Source organism: Oncorhynchus keta, chromosome 24 (genome assembly GCF_023373465.1).
Source record: "Oncorhynchus keta strain PuntledgeMale-10-30-2019 chromosome 24, Oket_V2, whole genome shotgun sequence".
NCBI classification, from domain to species: domain Eukaryota; kingdom Metazoa; phylum Chordata; class Actinopteri; order Salmoniformes; family Salmonidae; genus Oncorhynchus; species Oncorhynchus keta.
The window spans coordinates 16,786,781-16,809,463 of NC_068444.1; the positions used below are offsets into that span (position 1 = coordinate 16,786,781).

General features: G+C 43.7%; 1 protein-coding gene across 5 annotated transcripts in view; it reads right to left on the reverse strand.

Moving 5' to 3' along the window:
* dst (dystonin) overlaps nt 1–22,683 on the reverse strand; it is a 212,990-nt gene that overhangs the window by 145,654 nt on the left and 44,653 nt on the right. For 4 of the 5 annotated variants that reach the window (XM_052477885.1, XM_052477887.1, XM_052477888.1 and 1 more), the window contains one exon: nt 2,169–2,230. In XM_052477885.1, coding sequence (XP_052333845.1) covers nt 2,169–2,230 — 62 coding nt within the window. Of the gene's footprint in view, nt 1–2,168; nt 2,231–3,772; nt 3,915–22,683 lie in introns of those variants that run through there. The other variant, XM_052477889.1, reaches the window with a different exon arrangement.

Below are 22,683 nucleotides of genomic sequence, written 5' to 3' on the forward strand. Positions count from 1 at the left end.
TGTGCTTGAAAGGATGCACATAACTCTGCAATGTTGGGTTGTATTGGAGAGAGGCTCAGTCTTAAATCATTTTTCACACACAGTCTGTGCCTGTATTTAGTTTTCATGCTGGTGATGTCCGAGAATCCACTCTCACATAAGTACGTGGTTGCAAAGGGCATCAGTGTCTTAACAGTGCGATTTGCCAAGGCAAGAAACTCTGAGCGCAGCCCAATCCAGAAATCTGGCAGTGGCTTCTGATTAAATTCTATTTTCACAGAACCGCTTGTTGCAATTTCGATGAGGCTCTCTTGTTCAGATATCCGTAAGTGGACTGGAGGCCGGGTATGAAAGGGATAACGAATCCAGTTGTTTGTGTCGTCCATCTCTGAAAAGTACCTGCGTAATTGCACACCCAACTCACATAGGTGCTTCGCTATATAACATTTGACATTGTCTGTAAGCTTGAGTTCATTTGCAAACAAAATATCATACAATAATGGAAAGATGTGTTGTCCTTGTTAATGAAGACAGAAAAGAGCTCCAACTTCTTAATCATAGCCTCAATTTTGTCCCGCACATTGAATTTAGTTGCAGAGAGTCCCTGTAATCCAAGATTCAGATCATTCAGGTGAGAAAAAACATCACCCAGACAGGCCAGTCGTGTGAGACACATGAAAATGATGGTCAGTAAAGAAAACTTTAAGCTTGTCTCTCATTTTATTTTAATTTTTTTAAATGTGTCAATACTTTCCCCCTTGATACCCAGCACACTTCTTCTGTATGTTGTAAAAGCGGTACATGGTCGCTGCCCATATCATTGCATAATGCAGAAAATACATGAGTGTTCAGGGGCCTTTCATTGACAAAGTTAACCATTTTCACTGTAGTGTCCAAAACTTCTTTCAAGTTGTCAGGCATGCCATTGGTAGTAAGAGCCTCTCGGTGGATGCGGCAGTGTACCCAAAAGGCGTCGGGAGCAACTGCTTGCACGCGCGTTACCCCTCCACTATGTCTCCCTGTCATGGCTTTTGCGCCATCAGTACAGATACCAACACATCTTGACCATCAAAGTCCATTTGATGTCACAAAGCTGTCCAGTACTTAAAAAATATCCTCTCATATCCTGGTTTCCAATGGTTTGCAGAAGAGGATGTCTTCCTTAATTGACCCCCCATAAACGTAACGGACATATACCAGGAGCTGTACCAGGCCCGCCACGTCTGTTGACTCATCCAGCTGTAATGCATATAATTCACTGGATTGAATGTGAAGCAGTAATTGTTTAAAAACATCTCCTGCCATGTCACTGATGCGTCGTGAAACGGTGTTGTTTGATGAAGTCATTGTCCATATTGTTTTTTTGGCCTTTTCCCCCAGCATTGTCCCAGCCATATCGGCGGCAGCAGGAAGAACTAAGTCCTCCACAATAGTATGGGGCTTGCCTTTTCCTAGCCACTCGGTAGCTCACCATATAAGACACTTATAGACCCTTCTTATTAATGGCATCTGTTTCTTTAATACGTCTTACTACTCGAAAGTCGTCTTTATTCTCTCTCAAAAAACTCCTGTGGCTTATTTTTCAAATTATCATGTTTTGTTTCTAAATGTCTGTGCAAGAGTGAAGGTTTTCTGTGAGAGAGTAACGGTTAATGTGATTGGATGTTAATTATTTGACGAGGCAACCTGTATTTGACATGGTGTTGTTATGTCGCTGAACACAATATGGTTTCATTTTATTTTTGGCAGTGAAACGTGGCTACTAGAGAAAAAACTCACCCAAATGTATAGCCCCGTTTGAAAACCTGTAATTGTGAATTATATTTGTATTTGGTGTACCCCCCACGGCATTGCGCGTACCCCCACCCAGTTTGGGAATACCTGCATATAGGAGAATCCTTTTTGCTTCTGGTAAAACACTTTTTGGTTCCAGGTAGTACAATCCTTTTGGGATCCATGTAGAACCCTACCCAAAATGGTTATACTTGGAACCATGTAGAACCCTTTCCACAGAGGATTCTACATGGAACCCAAAATGTTTCTATTACCTGGAACCAAAAAGTGTTTTTCCTGGAACCAAAAAGGGTTCTCCTATGGGGACAGCTGAAAAACCCTTCTAGGTTCTAGATAGCACCTATTTTTATAAGAATGTATTTCTAAAAGAGGCTCAAAATACATTAAATTCCTACCTTCATGAGATGTTGGTTTATCCATTTTGTAAAAGTCTTTTTCTGCACTCTGTCTCTTTCATCTGAGGAAAAGACACAAAAAAATACATTTAGGAAGGTGTTTACATACGTACATACATACATCACATGAGACTGCTGAGGGGAGAAAGGCTCATAATAATGTCTGGAACGGAGCTATCCATGTGTTTGATGTATACAATACCGTTCCAGTCATTACCACATACCTGTCCTCCCCAATTAAGGTGCCACCAACTTCCTGTGGTAAGCATGGTGTAACTTTAAGGCACACACACACAACACACACACACACAAATTCACAGAAACACACACACACACACACACACACACACACACACACACACACACACACACACACACACACACACACACACACACACACACACCACACACACACACACACACACACCATATCCCCCCCACCCCACAAAGACACACAGGAAATGGTAATTTGCATGACAAGCAGAATTGTGACATGGTATGTGTGATTTACTATATAACTCTACAGTTATTGAATGAGCCCTTCATGAATGAGCCCTTCATTCCTATTGTCAATATATATGCTCTTATCAATATCCAACCACTGTATACATATGATTGTATTATGATTTTTCTTTGGATCCCCATTAGCTGTTGAAGAAGCAGCAGCTACTCTTCCTGGGGTCTTACTTACAAGTGGGTTCATTCCCAGAAGTCTCCAGAGAGATCGATATTTTTGGAAGCGTAATTGAAAAGAAGTAACTTCTATGCATGAGGCCCAGCTTCCATTACTTATGATTCACTATTGTACACTGTCAACCACATTATTTTGTGTTTCTTGTATCCATGACATCCAGACTGGCCGCTTCCACATGCAGCCTCTAACAGACATCAGTCTCTCTGGGATAGAAAATGGAAAGATAAAGGCTCAATTGTAGGCTGTCAAGACAAAAACTTTCACCAGCTATGCTACACAGACAAAAACATTTGCTCTGAGAATCTAACAACATAGAGAAAATACCTATCTAATATTTCTGTATCATTAGCCTAACAAAATCCATTACTGTACTGCAACACTGCACATGGACGGTAAGCTACTGGTCCTGAGACACACAGCTTGGGGAGAGACCCTCCATACTTACTATTACCTGTCTCACACAGAAAGACAGAGAGAAGGCTGCAGTGTGGGATTCGGGATTCAGGCCAGAAGTCTGTCTGTCCTGTTTTATCTCTCTGCCTAAAGGTCCATCTGCTACAAGCCCTCATAGGCATACTTTGATACCAATCACGAGCCCAGTAAATCACATTAAAACATGACATTATAAACTTCACATTTAACAAAGCATCTGTCTCAGCTTTAAAAACAACAACAACCCCACACAATCTGCATCTTCTTGGACTTTGGAACCAACATGAAAAAGAGAAGCTAGTCAATTTACAACAGCATTATAACACAACAGGATTTAGCTTTGGGAGGTTTAAAGATCCCCCCTGTAAATGAGAAACTAGAGCAAGCTTAAACGCTCAGTCAGCAATTGAAATTCCCAATCTTCTGAACCCGGAAGAGGATTGGAGGGAAGCAAAGCAGAAAGACACATGATACTGACCCATGCAGCACATCAACGTCACCAGGTGAGCTCTGAGCTCCCCCTCACTCCCCAGCAGGTGCCATATCTCCTTAGCCATTGTTAGCTCCCGGGGACTCTGGAGAGAGTGTATCATGGTCCTGGCAGAGGGATGTGTGTGAGCTACCAGCGTTACTGAAGGAGCAGCAACAGACTCCTCCTGTCTGCCTCTGGGGCAGCCTGCAGTTACTCCACTTTTCGTCAAGCATCCAGAACGAGTTCTGTCAGGTTTTCCAACACAACTCAGTGATCTTCTTATATGGTTCATGTTTACTTAAGGCCACAGCACAAATGCATTTGAGGAACTAACTAATAAGGAACTTTCACTGGGCATTCTGAAATTGCATTCTTGTCCCCCCCAGTTTTACCATTGGAATGTGATACAAAACGAGGCAACAGTGAGCTTTGGGACAATGTGGATGTCTAATGTCTCTGAGCGGTCGGGTAGGCTGTTTGAAGTTTTTATCCAACTGGATATTTAACAAAAATATATCCAAAAAGTTATGCCCCCACTTCTAAAACCAAAGTTCCACCCCTGCTAATAATGCTCCTTAAGATAAGGAGCAAAGTTATTTGTCTGCTTAGAAACCATTTTTTTCAGATGACACTTTAACCTGAAATGGGAAGGGGCATCATTGCAGTAGAACATAGGAATAGATATAACAATTAGAGATTCAATATGCATTTAACCCAACCCCTCTGAATCAGAGAAGTCTGAATACAAATGATTAGTCTGCATTTCCACACATACAGCACATCCTACAGTGCACCGCCCACAACAGTATAAATTACTGTTTCATAAAACACATTTAGCACACTCACTTGCGCTCGTTGGGAAAAAACCACAACACCAACTGAAATCAAAACAACCACACCCTTTACTTAAGGCTGCATAAAATATGATGCCAAAATTAGCATACAAAACATAGGCAATGGCATGAGGTACATTGGTCAGTTCAGAGACAAATACTGATGGGTGATTATTCATATAGGCCTTTCCTTAATACAGAGGTGTCTCAATGGTGCTGCCACTGTCAGTGTGTCTCAGAGGACAATTCCATGTGGTTCATCTATTAATACTATGTGTGTAAAGCTGCAGAGGATTCACTACTGGGCTGGGAGTCTGGGACTGGGAATTGCTCCACATTTTAGCGGACAGAACACAGAACATATGGGAGAATTAAGGCTGTCCCCGACTCAAAGAAATATTGGTCGACCGAGAGTCGTCCTGTTCTTTCGACTAATTTGTCTAAATGTTTACATGTATTCTTTACATTTATAGACAGACACAGCCTATGTGTTTGAATAAAATCAACTACACACAGTACCAGTCAAAGATTTGGACACGCTTACTCATTCAAGGGTTCATACATTATCTGGTAAAACTAATGAGCCTTACTTGAGCCCTTCTCCACGACATTGAAGTTTATCCAGCCAGTCAAGTGCAAGTTCCAACACAAGCACACACTGCAGGACCGGCAGACCAAAATACTCATTAGCACACATGGTCTAGATCCCCCTACAAAACAAGGGTGTGTCGAATCCAGGCCCTCTCTTGGTTTTTCATGCTTAACTGTTGATGGTTGGAAGTGCTACAGTCCACCCAGGGCCATGGGAATGTGTTAAATGTGTTCCCTTACAGCTCTTGCCCTCTGACTTGACTGGGTTGATGTTTGTCGTATCACAAGTCTACATGAATCTGTTACACTTTCTCTGTCCACTTGGAAGGTTACTCTTTGGAGCCTAAAGCCAAAGAGAGGAGTAGCTGTAAACCGGTTAACCATTAAAACATCATGTGATGTGACAAATGCCAGAGGGGAATTTGAAGAATAACATTGCAATAACTGACGTGTCATTAGTCATTTAAGCAATAAGGCCCAAGGAGGATTGGTATGTTGGCCACAACATTATTTATTTTTTACTATTTTCTATATTGTAGTTTAATAGTGAAGACATCACAACTATTAAATAACACCTATGGAATCATGTAGTAACCAAAACGTGTTAAATAAATCAAAATATATTTTATATTTGAGATTCTTCAAAGTAGCCACCCTTTGACTTGATGACAGCTTTGCACTTTATTACAGCATTGCAAAGACTAAAAACAGCCGAATCTGATTCTGTCATCTGCCTCCAGACGTCCACGTTGAGCCATGGTAGAGAGTTTTTCCATCTTGGCTTACGTTGACATTTCCTGGTAAAACAGGTATCCACTTTGTCAATAACTAACAGAGATGTTCTGTATCCAGACTCGGGGTCTTCATTGCTTAACAGATCAGATAAATCAATATGACTTATAGCTGCATCGTAGTTACATTAATATGGTTCCTAAATCTCTTTTTAGTGATCTTTCTAACCACCAATGGAACATTGTGGTCAGATATACCAGTTAGTAAGTTAATGGACTTAGTTTTTCGATCAGGTCTGTTAGTAAACACCAGATTAGTTTGAGTCTGGGATGACTGTGTTACTCTGCTTGGACCTTGTATTATTTGAGTCAGGTTGAAATAGTCTGTGATCTCTTTGAGCTTTTTCCTGCAAGTTATGTTTTGCCACTTTATATTGAAATCACCCATGAAGATTATCTCCTTCTTATGATCAAATTCTTTAAGCATGGTATTTAGATGGTATTAAAACGAGATATCAGAAGTTGGTGGTCGATATAATCCAATAACAGTGAGAGACATATGAGGGGAGAGGAAGACATTCAGCCCCATACATTCAAGGTCATTGGCATGTTTATGATATGATTGCATTTAAAGTTATCTTTCATGTACATAAGCAATCCACCCACTCTACCCTTTCCCCTGAATATCCAGAGACATTAAAGCAGAAATAGGAAAAGATTTCTTCAGACATTGTCCCGACTTCCGCCGAAGTCGGCTCCTTTCCTTGTTCGGGCGGTGTTCGCCGGTTGACGTCACCGGCTTTCTAGCCATCACCGCTCAATTTTTCGTGTATCCATTTGTTTTGTCTTGTTTTGCACACCTGTTTTACATTCCCCAATTACACTGCATGTATTTATTCCTCCGTTCCCCCTCATGTCTTCGTGTGATATTGTTTGTGTGTTACATGTTTTGTAACGCGCCAGGGTGGCGTTCGTTATTTCCGTGTTATTTCACGAAGCCTGTATGAATTGTTAAACATTCATGTTTTGTGACTGTTTGTGCCCGCTATACACTTTGCCTTGTTGGCTGGAGGTTTTTGACGCAGCTGCGTCCGTTTGTAATCTTTCCCCTGCAGTAATAAATTGTGCGCCTGTTCACAATTCTCTGCTCTCCTGCGCCTGACTTCACCAGAAGTACGCACACGCTTGACAGCCATGTCTCAGAGAAACAGAAAAATAATCAAGATTAGAGTCATTCATTAAATGTTTTACTTGTTCACTCTTAGAAATAATGCTACGAATATTTAGGTGACCTCCTAATATTCACCTAGGCTTGGAATGAGGGTCCCAGAGCATTTTAGCCTGATTACCGGTTTGACAAGTTTCATGGTACAAGGTTTTCTAATAGCTGGATTAAGGGAACTGATTTTCTGTCTCGAAGGCGGGTTTTGTTTGGGACATGTATTAAAATTGTATTATCTGCAGATTGCTCATTCGTTTGAAAAGCCTTGTTAGCGACAGAGGTTATGCTCACATACACAGAATGTCCTTCTCTGAACCAGAAAATATAGGCTACTCAAATATAGATTATTTCAAACATTCACATTCTACCATTCATCACTGATTTCGTTCTGGATATTTTTTCCCACTTCTCCCAGAATGACATCCTCCATATCAGCCATTTTTGTCTGCAGGTGACCTAACTCCAGACTCTGATGGGGAGCTTGGTACCCTGGTCCGTTTGGGTGTTTGTTGATTCCGGATTGTTTGAATGAAAGCCAGCCTTTATGTTTGGCTGCGTTCTTTAGTATTCCCCAGAGAGTTGCACCGCCTTCGAGGTCCCTTATTATCCTCAGAGTTTTCTATTGGGTTATGATTATCACTTGTCTCAGTTGCCACTTTTCCAGCTTCATGTTTAGCATTTTTCCTCTTATTCTTCTTTTTCTTGGAATGAGAGGTCATTGTTGAAGTAGACTCTGGCTCACCAGGTACCAACTCTAATGTGTCATTCACTCCGGCTTTGTCCTTAGGAGCCCAGAAATGATGCTCCTCAACCTCAAGTCTCACTTTCTGTCATTTCAGCTGAGATATGTGATACGTCTGCCCTACTCATAGGGACAGGATTGTTGACCTGCACCTAGTGTGAAAAAGTTTCCTCTATGCAACTTATGTTGTCCAGTGTAGTAGGACTGTACTCTACCATCTCCTGACCCCCTCTAGTGTGGGATTGTGTCAGCCAGTCCTGTCTATGTGCAGGACCTTGTCCATCATAAAATACTTTGATCCAGTGAGTGTCCATCTTTACCGACATTGTTATGGGAGTGATGGGTGCTACTTTAACATATACAAATGATCTCCATTGTATCAGTTTGTGTGTTGACCCTTGTATCTTATCATGCACCTCATCACTCTCCCCGCCACCTTACACCCAGCTTTAGCGAGACACTCAGTCACAACACTATCATCACAACACTATCATCAAGTTGTTTGTTTGTAAATATCCTTTGCTATTCATTTGACATTTTTAGATGTGATATGTTTTATTGACTGCTGCAAGATGAATTTCCTCTCTGAGGACATGAAACGTTTTCTGAATCTGAAGTCTGAATCTGAATTCTGAATCTGAAGTCTGAATCTGAATTCTGAATCTGAAGTCTGAATCTGAAGTCTGAATCTGAATTCTGAATCTGAATATGTTGATTCAGGTAGTTCTTTAATTGTAACTAGAGTTCTGGTCAGCCATGCGCCACTTCAAACTGAACAGATTATTCTCGTTGAACATAACATGTTTTCCTCTGACTGTTATGCCTCTGATCAGAAGCTTTGCCCTTGCTTCCTTACTGAGAAGGTATATATGCCAGAGTGCACATGCTCTCTGTACTGACCTCAAAGGGTTTGGATGAATTTCATGTATGAGACGGTGATAGGGCTCCTCCTCCTTAATGGGGTTGGCTATGACCACCTCCTTTGTCAAGATTTCTCTCTCCATGATAAAAATTGGTAAAACAATCTCCTTTTGGGCATTTCGTCCCACAACCTTACTCCAGGTCTCATTTTCCTTGACATCAGTTTTTGCATCGCTGGAAATATACACAACTACAGCAGCCATTTTAATTGTAGTGTTAATGTTTAAAGTAATTTGTTTAACATTGGAATGTATCAACAAGACTATTCAGCATTATACAGTGAATTGAGCCAGTTCTGAGGGCAAAAGGGGAGGGTGCAACTCAATATTAGGAAGGTGTCCTTAATGCTTTGTACAATCACTGTATATATATATATTTATTCCATACTCTGACATTGCTCATTCTGATATTTCTTAACTATTTTATATTTTTTTACTTTTTGTTTAAGGTTTTGCTAGAAATTACTGCAGTGTTGGAGCTACAAACATTTCACTTAACTTGCGTTAAAATCTGCAAATCTGTGTGCGCGACAAATAAACTTTGATTTGAATTGCACATGAGAGAGGACAAAATATCCATCCCGCCTCTACCCTTTCATGTGAATACACCCTGGGAACAAAACTGGTTGCAAATGACATCAATGGGAGTGCTGATCAGTTTTTCCTTTTAGATATAATGAAAAAGATTACATGGAGAGGGGGTAACCTGTTCTAGAATCAGATACATACTGTCTTGGAATATGAAACAATGAAATCAAGGTGATCTGCGGGTTCTGCAAAATTCCCTGTACTTTAGTGTAAAACGCAATGGCATAAGAACGCCAATGCTCAGCATGGATGCTTTTGAAAGGTCAGAAAGGTTGACAGTCATTGAACATATCAAACAGCTTTCCTCCCAATATCTGTTTAAATGTCACAGTGTGTCCCTGTTAAACCAATAACACTGTGTTTCAAATCCACCTCAGCCATGGTAGTGTTGCAGACACTTTCATCTGCAGCAAGACTGCAGTGCTGCTCCATCACTCCTTCTCCCTCTCTCTCTGTTCTGTACATATATCTCCTGTTCCCTCTCTCTCCATAACTGTTAAGTAAATCACAACTGCCACTGGGTAGAGCAGAGCTTGGCCTTCAGGACATTGCAATTTGTGATCCCAGTGGCCTTACTGCTTACTGCATAATACATGAGCAGACTTGAGACTCATTAATACAAATGGGGTCTTCAGGGCATGTCCAAGGCAACACCCTTCCCTGCTCAACAACACCTTTCCCAGCTCAACCACCCTTCCCAGCTCAACAACACCCTTCCCAGCTCAACAACACCCTTCCCAACTCAACAACACCCTTCCCAGCTCAACAACACCCTTCTCAGTCAACAACACCCTTCCCAGTTCAACAGCACCCTTCCCAGCTCAACAACACCCTTCCCAACTCAACAACACCCTTCCCAGCTCAACAACACCCTTCCCAACTCAACAACACCCTTCCCAGCTCAACAACACCCTTCTCAGTCAACAACACCCTTCCCAGCTCAACAGCACCCTTCCCAGCTCAACAACACCCTTCCCAACTCAACAACACCCTTATCAGCTCAACAACACCCTTCCCAGCTCAACAACACCCTTCCCAGCTCAACAACACCCTTCCCAGCTCAACAACACCCTTCTCAACTCAACAACACCCTTCCCAGCTCAACAACACCCTTCCCAGCTCAACAACACCCTTCCCAGCTCAACAACACCCTTCCCAGCTCAACAACACCCTTCTCAGCTCAACACCACCCTTCCCAGCTCAACAACACCCTTCTCAGCTCAACAACACCCTTCCCAGCTCAACAACACCCTTCCCAGCTTAACAACACCCTTCCCTGCTCAACAACACCCTTCCCTGCTCAACAACACCCTTCCCAGCTCAACAACACCCTTCCTTGTTCAAGGTCCAGAGACAGGATGAATTTGCTGTATCATTGACCACCAGGGCTCATTCAGGGCTCTAAAGTGTGACTATTTTACTTGCATATGTGCCCAAATACTTTGCTGTGTGACCTGGAATTTGAATTTAGGAGCACCAGTGCGCCTAGTAAAATGGATTCTAGCTTTAATACCTCAAACATATTTCATTGTGCTCCTACATTTCTTTGTGTGAGCTTACATTTTTCAAGTTAGCCGCACACGTGCTCATCATAAAAAAGGTCAGCGTGGAGCCCACGTTTGAAATCCATAACATCAAATGACCATAAGGAGCAGTTTATTAAAACATAGAAAACATACATCTGTATTGTACTCACATGACATCATGAGTGGAAATTGCACACAGAGACTGTAGTACTGAGGGGATACAGTAGTAGCTGGTGGAAAGTGTGTACTTCTCTTCGGCAAAGAGAATGGTAATCTAAAGAGAATAGTGCCCTCTTGAGGAACATAGTTCTACACTCAAATCACTTCTTCTAAATCTTCAATCCTCTAAAATAGTGAAAATTAACTTCATAAAAACACACCAAACTGCAATATTACTTACCAAAATGTGTGAAAAGGTATATTATATAAATAGAGAGAGAGTAATCAGAGTCTACTTATACCACCACATTAAAAGGTCATGTCAGGTCATACCAGTCCTAGTTTCACAGCTGAACACCCCAGTAAAGTCAGAGGTAATAATTTCAGTGTGATCTACACAGGCCTGCTTCCTACCATGACAATAAACATGATGTCAGCTAAAACATTATGCTATAAAAATAAACAGAGAAGCACACTATATTTAAATTCCCACTAACTGATTTGGTAATTTACCAATGTTTTGGCATCATTTCAGGGTAATGTCATACATACTTGTTACCAGGTTATGCAGACAAACAGTGCAATTAGTGCAACCAATGACAATAGTGAGGGCTGTGTCATAATTATTAAGTTAATTAGAATGAATTGAGTGAAACTTGAGTGAAAAATAAAAACAAAAGTGTATAGCATTTTGAATATATCAGGCAATTGTTATCTTGTGAAAACATAATTAAATATTGTACATAATATTAGCAAAACATACATTATTGTTTAATTCAATTTCACATATATATTTAATTGTTTACTATTTCATAAAAATATGTTGTTACATGTAATCTTTTGGTTCAACCATAATGAATAATAAGCATCATCAACAGGGGGAACATATTAGGTTACGCTAATAAGCCGTAGAAAGAATATATACATTTATAAGACTTGTTCATAAGAAGGGCCTGAGATCAAAGTCAATATTCAGACCACTAGGGGTCAATATTTTAGATAGGATATCCAGTAAGCCTCCATTTATAGTAGTAGGATCTCAATGTTTATGACCATCAGCTGATAACTACACTACAGTCACAACTTACTGGCACACAGTCATCACTCGCACTTACCAACACATTATTACAACCCTATTATAATGTCCAATAAACTGTGTGATGTTGGACTTGAATGTATTATTCAACCAGAAAGTCCCATTGAAATTGACGTGAGCCCTTGCAATTCTCTCTTATATTACATTGTCATGTCTCTGCATGCAGTTAGAAGGAATTTGCTGAGCAGCACGAGTGCAATGACTGGAGGTCTACGGGTGTCTGCAAGCATGCTGAGACATAAAAATGGTATCAAATGTTAATCTGACTCTGGGGAAGCAGATAAAGGGCCTCATTCCTAAAATCTCGAAATATCCCTTTAACCAGGAAAGTCCCATTGAAATATACATGTAGGGGCCTCCTGGGTGGCGTCACCAGAGACTCTGGGTTCAAGCCCAGGCTCTGTCGCAACCGTGATGTCCATGGTGCGACGTACAATTGGCCTAGCGTCGTCCGTGTTAGGGAGGGTTTGGCTGGTAGGGATATCTTTGTCTCATTGCGCACTAGTGACTCCTGTGGTGGGCCAGGCGCAGTGCATGCTGACCAGGTCACTAGGTGCACAGTGTTTCCTTCCTCCAATGCCTCTCAACTTTCGTCTCTCCTGAACCCGCACGGGAGTTGTAGCGATGAGACAAGATAATAACTACTAACAATTGGATACCACAAAATTGGGGGGTAAAACTTTTTTATTTTTTATTTAAAAATTGACATGCAATTACTCTTTATATAGAACCAGTCAAAAGTTTGGACACAGGTACTCATTCAAGGGTTTATCCGTTGGTGGTAAAACTAATGAGCCTTACTTGAGCCCTTCTCCACGACATTGAAGTTTATCCAGCCAGTCAAGTGCAAGTTCCAACACAAGCACACACTGCAGGACCGGCAGACCAAAATACTCATTAGCACACATGGTCTGGATCCCCCTACAAAACAAGGGTGTGTCGAATCCAGGCCCTCTCTTGGTTTTTCATGCTTAACTGTTGATGGTTGGAAGTGCTACAGTCCACCCAGGGCCATGGGAATGTGTTAAATGTGTTCCCTTACAGCTCTTGCCCTCTGACTTGACTGGGTTGATGTTTGTCGTATCACAAGTCTACATGAATCTGTTACACTTTCTCTGTCCACTTGGAAGGTTACTCTTTGGAGCCTAAAGCCAAAGAGAGGAGTAGCTGTAAACCGGTTAACCATTAAAACATCATGTGATGTGACAAATGCCAGAGGGGAATTTGAAGAATAACATTGCAATAACTGCACTTGTCATTTGTCATTTAAGCAATAAGGCCCGAGGAGGATTGGTATATTGGTCATATATCACAAACCCCCGAGGTGCCTTATTACTATTATAAACTGTTTATCAACATAATTAGAGAAGTAAAAATAATTGTTTTGTCATACCCATTGTATACGGTCTGATATACTACGGCTGTCAGCCAATCAGCATTCAATACCACAACTCTATTATTTTAATTTCTCTAATTATGTTGGTAACCAGTTTATAATAGCAATAAGGCACCTCGGGGTTTGTGGTATATGGCCAATATACCAAGGCTGTGGTATATTGGCCATATACCACACCTCATCGGGCCTTATTGCTAAATTATACCATTGATTTGTAGGGTGCTTTTCTTTCACTTGGGACGCTAAATGGGTGTCCTGACTCTCTGTGGTCACTAAAGATCCCATGGCACTTATTGTAAGAGTAGGGGTGTTAACCCCGGTGTCCTGGCTAAATTCCCAATCTGGCCCATTCCATCTTGGCCACCTAATCATCCTCAGCTTCTAATTAGCTCATTCATCCTCCCTCCTCTCCTCAGAAAACATCATGTGTTCTCAGTCAACTTACCAGGTAAAATAAGGGTAAAATAAGGGTAAAATAAGGGTAAAATAAAAAAAAGAATATAAGTTTTAATATGATCTTATACCTCTATGTTTATTCTTTAACAACGGTGATACAAAACTTTGTGAACTTTAGAATGACTCAAAAACAAATCCCAGCTTGTCCTTTAGCGATGCTTGATGCCAGACATAAAGTACTACAGATAAGAGAAGCTGAGCATTATGACTGACTGACAATAACAGAAGGACTGTGACCTTTCGACTGGTTTCACTTACAACTACTTTCATGACATAATATACCACCGTTTGAACTTACGCCGACATGTTTACTTCAACTCTCTCAAGTAATGTGTGTTGTAGTTGTTTGGTATCTCCGCTTTGCTTTTTGTAGTGTATTGATGTGTCTATGTTTGTGTATATTTTTGCAATTACAGGGCTCATCTGTAAAAGGACCTTGTTATCAGGATAACTCCCTGTCAAAATAAAGGTTAAATGAATAAAGACCAGTTTCATGTCAGTCCTCCATGCAGAGCATGTTAATGTTGAGTAGGTAGTAAACACTTTGAAACACTGTGAATCACTGTGAAACGAGGAGTTTCATTTTCCGTTGCACAATGTTTTGCTCTGGTGTGTGTGACCTACTGAATATGACCCTGGTCAGACATCCGGCAGCCTGGTAAAACTTGGACAGCCGTTGATCCGGTGGGACAGTTGGTGTGACTTGTGGAGAAGGAGTGTATAGGCGCGGCTATAAATAGCGACGACAGTTAAACCATGTCATGTGTGCCTTACTATCTGTGCCATTTCATTAACATCCTTTCTTACCTCACAGCACACAGCAGCCTGGTTCAGGGGTTTTAAAGCTGGGGTCTGCAATTACTTTTTTTATAAGAAATGTTTTGGGGAATTTTTATGTGAAAAATAATGATTTTGTATGAATATCGCTAGCTAAAACAGAATACAATAGTGGATAAAAAAAAATGTATGTGTCTCCGTCCTGTGACGCCCCTCCCACTCTGTCTGTGACGCCCCTCCCACTCTGTCTGTGACGCCCCTCCCACTCTGTCTGTGACGCCCCTCCCACTCTGTCTGTGACGCCCCTCCCACTCTGTCTGTGACACCCCTCCCACTCTGTCTGCCGTAAATTTTCCTCTTTGCTCTTGTTTTCCTTATTAGGACGTCGGCAGGCAGAGCTGGGAGGTACATGGGACACACCTGGGCCCGGGTGTGTCCCGGGATGAATACACCTCTTCCCCATTCATGGAGGAGACTCTCTCCATGCAGACACACCTGGGCCCAGGTGTGTCCCGGGATGAATACACCTCTTCCCCATTCATGGAGGAGACTCTCTCCATGCAGACGACCTGGGCCCGGGTGTGTCCCGGGATGAATACACCTCTTCCCCATTCATGGAGGAGACTCTCTCCATGCAGACACACCTGGGCCCGGGTGTGTCCCGGGATGAATACACCTCTGCCCCATTCATGGAGGAGACTCTCTCCATGTAGACACACCTGGGCCCGGGTGTGTCCCGGGATGAATACACCTCTTCCCCATTCATGGAGGAGACTCTCTCCATGCAGACACACCTGGGCCCGGGTGTGTCCCGGGATGAATACACCTCTGCCGAATTCATTGAGGAGACTCTCTCCATGCAGACATACCTGGGCCCGGGTGTGTCCCGGGATGAATACACCTCTGCCCCATTCATGGAGGAGACTCTCTCCATGCAGACATACCTGGGCCCGGGTGTGTCCCGGGATGAATACACCTCTGCCCCATTCATGGAGGAGACTCTCTCCATGCAGACACACCTGGGCCCGGGTGTGTCCCGGGATGAATACACCTCTTCCCCATTCATTGAGGAGACTCTCTCCATGCAGACACACCTGGGCCCGGGTGTGTCCCGGGATGAATACACCTCTGCCCCATTCATGGAGGAGACTCTCTCCATGCAGACACACCTGGGCCCGGGTATGTCCCGGGATGAATACACCTCTTCCCCATTCATGGAGGAGACTCTCTCCATGCAGACACACCTGGGCCCGGGTGTGTCCCGGGATGAATACACCTCTTCCCTATTCGTTGAGGAGACTCTCTCCATGCAGACACACCTGGGCCCGGGTGTGTCCCGGGATGAATACACCTCTTCCCCATTCATTGAGGAGACTCTCTCCATGCAGACATACCTGGGCCCGGGTGTGTCCCGGGATGAATACACCTCTTCCCCATTCATGGAGGAGACTCTCTCCATGCAGACATACCTGGGCCCGGGTGTGTCCCGGGATGAATACACCTCTTCCCCATTCATGGAGGAGACTCTCTCCATGCAGACATACCTGGGCCCGGGTGTGTCCCGGGATGAATACACCTCTTCCCCATTCATGGAGGAGACTCTCTCCATGCAGACACACCTGGGCCCGGGTGTGTCCCGGGATGAATACACCTCTTCCCCATTCATGGAGGAGACTCTCTCCATGCAGACACACCTGGGCCCGGGTGTGTCCCGGGATGAATACACCTCTTCCCCATTCATTGAGGAGACTCTCTCCATGCAGACACACCTGGGCCTGGGTGTGTCCCGGGATGAATACACCTCTTCCCCATTCATTGAGGAGACTCTCTCCATGCAGACACACCTGGGCCCGGGTGTTTCCCGGGATGAATACACCTCTTCCCCATTAATTGAGGAGACTCTCTCCATGCAGACACACCTGGGCCCGGGTGTGTCCCGGGATGAATACACCTCTTCCCCATTCATTGAGGAGACTCTCTCCATGCAGACACACCTGGGCCTGGGTGTGTCCCGGGATGAATACACCTCTTCCCCATTCATTGAGGAGACTCTCTCCATGCAGACACACCTGGGCCCGGGTGTTTCCCGGGATGAATACACCTCTTCCCCATTCATTGAGGAGACTCTCTCCATGCAGACGACCTGGGCCCGGGTGTGTCCCGGGATGAATACACCTCTTCCCCATTCATTGAGGAGACTCTCTCCATGCAGACACACCTGGGCCCGGGTGTGTCCCGGGATGAATACACCTCTTCCCCATTCATTGAGGAGACTCTCTCCATGCAGACACACCTGGGCCCGGGTGTTTCCCGGGATGAATACACCTCTTCCCCATTCATTGAGGAGACTCTCTCCATGCAGACACACCTGGGCCCGGGTGTGTCCCGGGATGAATACACCTCTTCCCCATTCATTGAGGAGACTCTCTCCATGCAGACACACCTGGGCCCGGGTGTGTCCCGGGATGAATACACCTCTTCCCCATTCATTGAGGAGACTCTCTCCATGCAGACACACCTGGGCCCGGGTGTGTCCCGGGATGAATACACCTCTTCCCCATTCATTGAGGAGACTCTCTCCATGCAGACACACCTGGGCCCGGGTGTGTCCCGGGATGAATACACCTCTTCCCCATTCATTGAGGAGACTCTCTCCATGCAGACACACCTGGGCCCGGGTGTGTCCCGGGATGAATACACCTCTTCCCCATTCATTTAGGAGACTCTCTCCATGCAGACACACCTGGGCCCGGGTGTGTCCCGGGATGAATACACCTCTTCCCCATTCATTTAGGAGACTCTCTCCATGCAGACACACTTATAGATTTTGGTTGTGTCATATTCGTGGCCGTTTGTTTGCTTTGGCACCTTTCAACACCCCTCATTATCACATTTATGCATGTAAACACTCACTTACACTGCTGATTACACACACCATTGTTAATTGTATTTAGTTTACTTCAGTTAATAAATATATTTAGTTATTCCTTATCTCCACATTGTCTACCTTTTTGTTACGAACTTCGAGCCGGTTTGTGACAGTCCAGTATGTAGAAAGTTAGAGGTAGTTTCACGAGGCAATCTTAGCATTAGCACAATAACTGGAAGTCTACAGCAACAGTTAGCATGCTAGCTGTCTGGGGAAGTAGATTTGAACTATCCCTTTAATATGATGGAAATTAAAGTCATTGAAGGTAATTACAGTTTTTTTCTGTATTGAACATTCTTAGGCTGGCTGTCAAAGGGATGTTTCTCGGGATGGAAAAACTGTTTCAATGTCACGCCCTGACCTTAGTTATCTTTGTTTTCTTTATTATTTGGTCAGGTCAGGGTGTGACAAGGGTGGTTTGTGTAGTTTTTGTATTGTCTAGGGTTTTTGTATGTTTATGGGGTTCACCTAGTCTAGGTGTTTATATGTCTATGGTTGCATAGATTGGTTCTCAATCAGAGGCAGCTGTTTATCGTTGTCTCAGATTGGGAACCATATTTAGGCAGCCATATTGCTTGGTTATTTTGTGGGTTGTTATTCTATGTTTAGTTGCCTGTTTGCACTAGTCATATAGCGTTTTGTTCAGTGTTCGTTCTTTTCATTAAAAAGAGTTATGTACGCTTATCACGCTGCGCCTTGGTCTACTCTTTTTGACGACCGTGACATGCATATTGAACTATATATATTTTTATATAATACCATCTTTGAGAACTAACAATCAATTAAAAGGGAGAATTGAACATTCCCAAAACCGGGCATTCAGGGTACATACATGTCCATTGATTTTGTTAGAATGTTTGAGCAGTGGATCACAGAATTAGCAAAATGCAGAGAATTGCAGGACATTTACTTTAAAACAACTCAATTGTCAGCTCCAGGCCAAACTGTGTAGAATTGCTGGAAATGAACTTCAAAACTACATGTTCTATCAGCTCAAAACTGTGTAGAATTGGAGAAAATGTGCTTTACAACAGCAACATTTTCTATTCGCCGCCTTTCTAGCTAATAGGCTGTTAGAGTTTACACTTCCTCTCCCAATGAACTGTGGGGAGGTCAAATCAATGAAACTACCAAATATATTCATTTAAAAATGCTAATTACTTCTACTTGCCATTGTCATTCACCATATACAAACAGGGAGTTTGTTTATTTAATCTTGGTCTGGGTAATTAGTATGTCATTCATATACTAACAGAGCTCATTCTGGAAGCTATTTCTGTTGTCTACAGTACATCAAACTATAGTGTACAGTATGTGGCCGTGTAAATGATGTAACAGGTTTAGTCTACTCAAAGTCCCTCTCTTCTGTCGCTCATTCTGACTTCTGACTACATGGCACGAGAAGCCATCAAAAGTCACATGACATGTGCCCAGAGCAGTATTTATAAACACACAGAAAGTCCCACAGGCCAGACAGTTTATACTGAGAGTGTTAAAATAGCAGCAGCACTGCTTTCAGTGACACGAGCACCTGTTTTACTCTGGCCCCTGTTTTACTCTGGTCCCTGTTTTACTCTGGTCCCCGTTTTACTCTGGCCCCCGTTTTACTCTGGTCCCTGTTTTACTCTGGCCCCTGTTTTACTCTGGTCCCTGTTTTACTCTGGTCCCTGTTTTACTCTGGCCCCTGTTTTACTCTGGTCCCTGTTTTACTCTGGTCCCCGTTTTACTCTGGCCCCCGTTTTACTCTGGTCCCTGTTTTACTCTGGTCCCTGTTTTACTCTGGCCCCTGTTTTACTCTGGCCCCTGTTTTACTCTGGTCCCTGTTTTACTCTGGTCCCTGTTTTACTCTGGTCCCTGTTTTACTCTGGTCCCCGTTTTACTCTGGTCCCCGTTTTACTCTGGTCCCTGTTTTACTCTGGCCCCTGTTTTACTCTGGCCCCTGTTTCACTCTGGTGTGTTCGGTGGGACAGTTGGTATGACTTGAAGAAGTGTATAGGCACGGCTATAAATAGCGAATACAGTTAAACCATGTGTGCCCTACTATCTCTGCCATTTCAGTAACATCCTTTCTTACCTCCCAGCAGCCTAGCTCAGGGGTTTTCAAGCTGGGGTCCACGAACACTTAATGTGAAAAAAAATTAATTAATAAATAAATATCGCTAGCTAGAACAGAATACAATAGTGGATACAATTTGTATGTCACTGCGTCCAGTATGAAGACAGTTAGAGGTCGCTCTTCTGTCGCTCATTCTGACTTCTGACTACATGGCACGAGAAGCCATCAAAAGTCACATGACACGTGCCCAGAGCAGTATTTATAAACACACAAAAGTCCCACAGGCCAGACAGTCAATTCTGTAGGAGTGGAAATAGCAGGAGCACTGATTTCAATGACATGAGCCCCAAAGAAAGTGGTGGGGAAAACAAGTCAAGGAGACACTACCATGGCAGTAAACATAGTCTTTTCCCTCCTGTCTCTGGTCTCCCATTCACGCACAGGTTGACGTGAAGAAATGGGCAATGTCACAGGGGCCTTTCCCCGATGAGCTAATGTATATGCACGGCACTGCCGACCGCTGCCACCTTTGTGCAGACACTTCAGTCAGGAAGCCTAAAATAAAGTAAAGCTCAGTACAGAAACAGGCACATTTTCTCATTCACAGTAGCAAAGCACAGCCCAGTACAGTCTAACACAGCCCAACACAGCCCAGTACAGCCCAACACAGCCCAACACAGCCCAGTACAGCCCAACGCAGTCTAACACAGTCCAACGCAGCCCAGCACAGCCCAACGCAGTCCAAAACCACCCAACACAGCCCAGTACAGTCCAACACAGCCCAACACAGCCCAACACAGTCCAACACAGTCCAACGCAGTCCAACACAGCCCAGCACAGCCCAAAACCACCCAACACAGCCCAACGCAGCCCAACACAGCCCAACACAGCCCAGCACAGCCCACTACAGCCCAACGCAGTCCAACACAGCCCAGCACAGCCCAACTCAGTCCAACACAGCCCAACACAGCCCAGCACAGTCCAACTCAGTCCAACACAGCCCAGCACAGCCCAACTCTGTCCAAAACCACCCAACGCAGCCCAACACAGCCCAACGCAGCCCAACACAGCCCAGCAGAGTCCAGCACAGCCCAACACAGCCCAGTACAGCCCCGTACAGTCCAGTACAGCCCAGTACATTCCAGTACAGTCCAGTACAGTCCAGTCCAGTGCAGTCCAGTACAGCCCAGTATAGCCCAGTACATTCCAGTACAGTCCAGTACAGTCCCATCCAGTGCAGTCCAGTACAGCCTAGTACAGCCCAGTACAGTCCAGTACAGCCCAGTACAGCCCAGTACAGCCCAGTACAGTCCAGTACAGCCCAGTACAGTCCAGTACAGCCCAGTACAGTCCAGTACAGACCAGTGCAGTCCAGTACAGTGCAGTCCAGTACAGACCAGTGCAGTCCAGTACAGTCCAGTCCATTACAGTGCAGTCCATTACAGTCCAGTGCAATACCGCAGTCCTATAACTTCCTATCAGTGTAGTAGACACTAACAATACCACAACCCTATAACTTCCTATCAGTGTAGTAGACACTAACAATACCACAACCCTATAACTTCCTATCAGTGTAGTAGACACTAACAATACCACAACCCTATAACTTCCTATCAGTGTAGTAGACACTAACAATACCACAACCCTATAACTTCCTATCAGTGTAGTAGACACTAACAATACCACAACCCTATAACTTCCTATCAGTGTAGTAGCTACTAACAATACCACAACCCTATAACTTCCTATCAGTGTAGTAGACACTAACAATACCACAACCCTATAACTTCCTATCAGTGTAGTAGCTACTAACAATAACACAGCCCTCTCTCTCCCTCCCCGCCTCCCTCCCTCTCTCTCAGAGGTCCCCACAGAGACCCCATCAGCAGATACTGTGGAAAATCTCCCAGTCAGATCTGGTTCACTGATTAGAGAGGAGGTCGTGTGTGGAGGGGGATATACAGTATGAAACATGTCTGCTTGTCATTTCCCACGTCCTCCTGCTGCCAACAGACTTCTCCTCAGCTCCTACACCGAGATGTCATATTAGGCAGCCTGTCATGATTCTGCTGATAACACAAGACTGTCTGACCAAAGCATTACATAATGGCTATTAGGGGCAACTGAGAAGAGGAGGGAAATCCTGCCTCTTGATAATACAGGTTTTTATACATACAGGATGAAATAGCTAAGGTATCAGCAGGGTAGCCTAGTGGTTAGAGCGTTGGACTAGTAACCGAAAGGTTGCAAGTTCGAATCCCAGAGCTGACAAGGTACAAATCTGTCGTTCTGCCCCTGAACAGGCAGTTAACCCACTGTTCCTAGGCCGTCATTGAAAATAAGAATTTGTTCTTAACTGACTTGCCTAGTAAAATAAAGCTAAAAAATAAAAATCAGCTATCCTTAGATAATGTTCTCTCCCTCTAAATATGCTTTAAAGAAAGCTCTACACCAATATGTCAGTTGAGAACCTGGGTGACAAGCTGCAACCGTCATTGACTGAAGGTGAGGCTGGTACAGTGCCCTTAGACATGATGACTTATGACCTCATGAGCCATTCAACAAAGTCAAGGAGAGGTGAATCAATCTGGAATGAGTGTCTGCTTTAAAAAAAACACACACACACCCAGACAGACAGACAGACACACACACACACAGTAAGTGATCCCCACCAGTCTTTTTGCCAGTCTGCATCAGATACACAGGGTTACATATTGTAAGACAGAAGGGCACCGTTTCGGCCAATCGGATGCTATTTTGGACTAACGTGCGAAGGTAACCTACTTTCTTTAAGTGATTTGTTTTTCAATCAGATGAAAACATCATGACTGGGTGTGTTCATGGCTCATCAAAAGGAAGGCTAATACATTTTTATAGTTAAATTACGTTGTTACT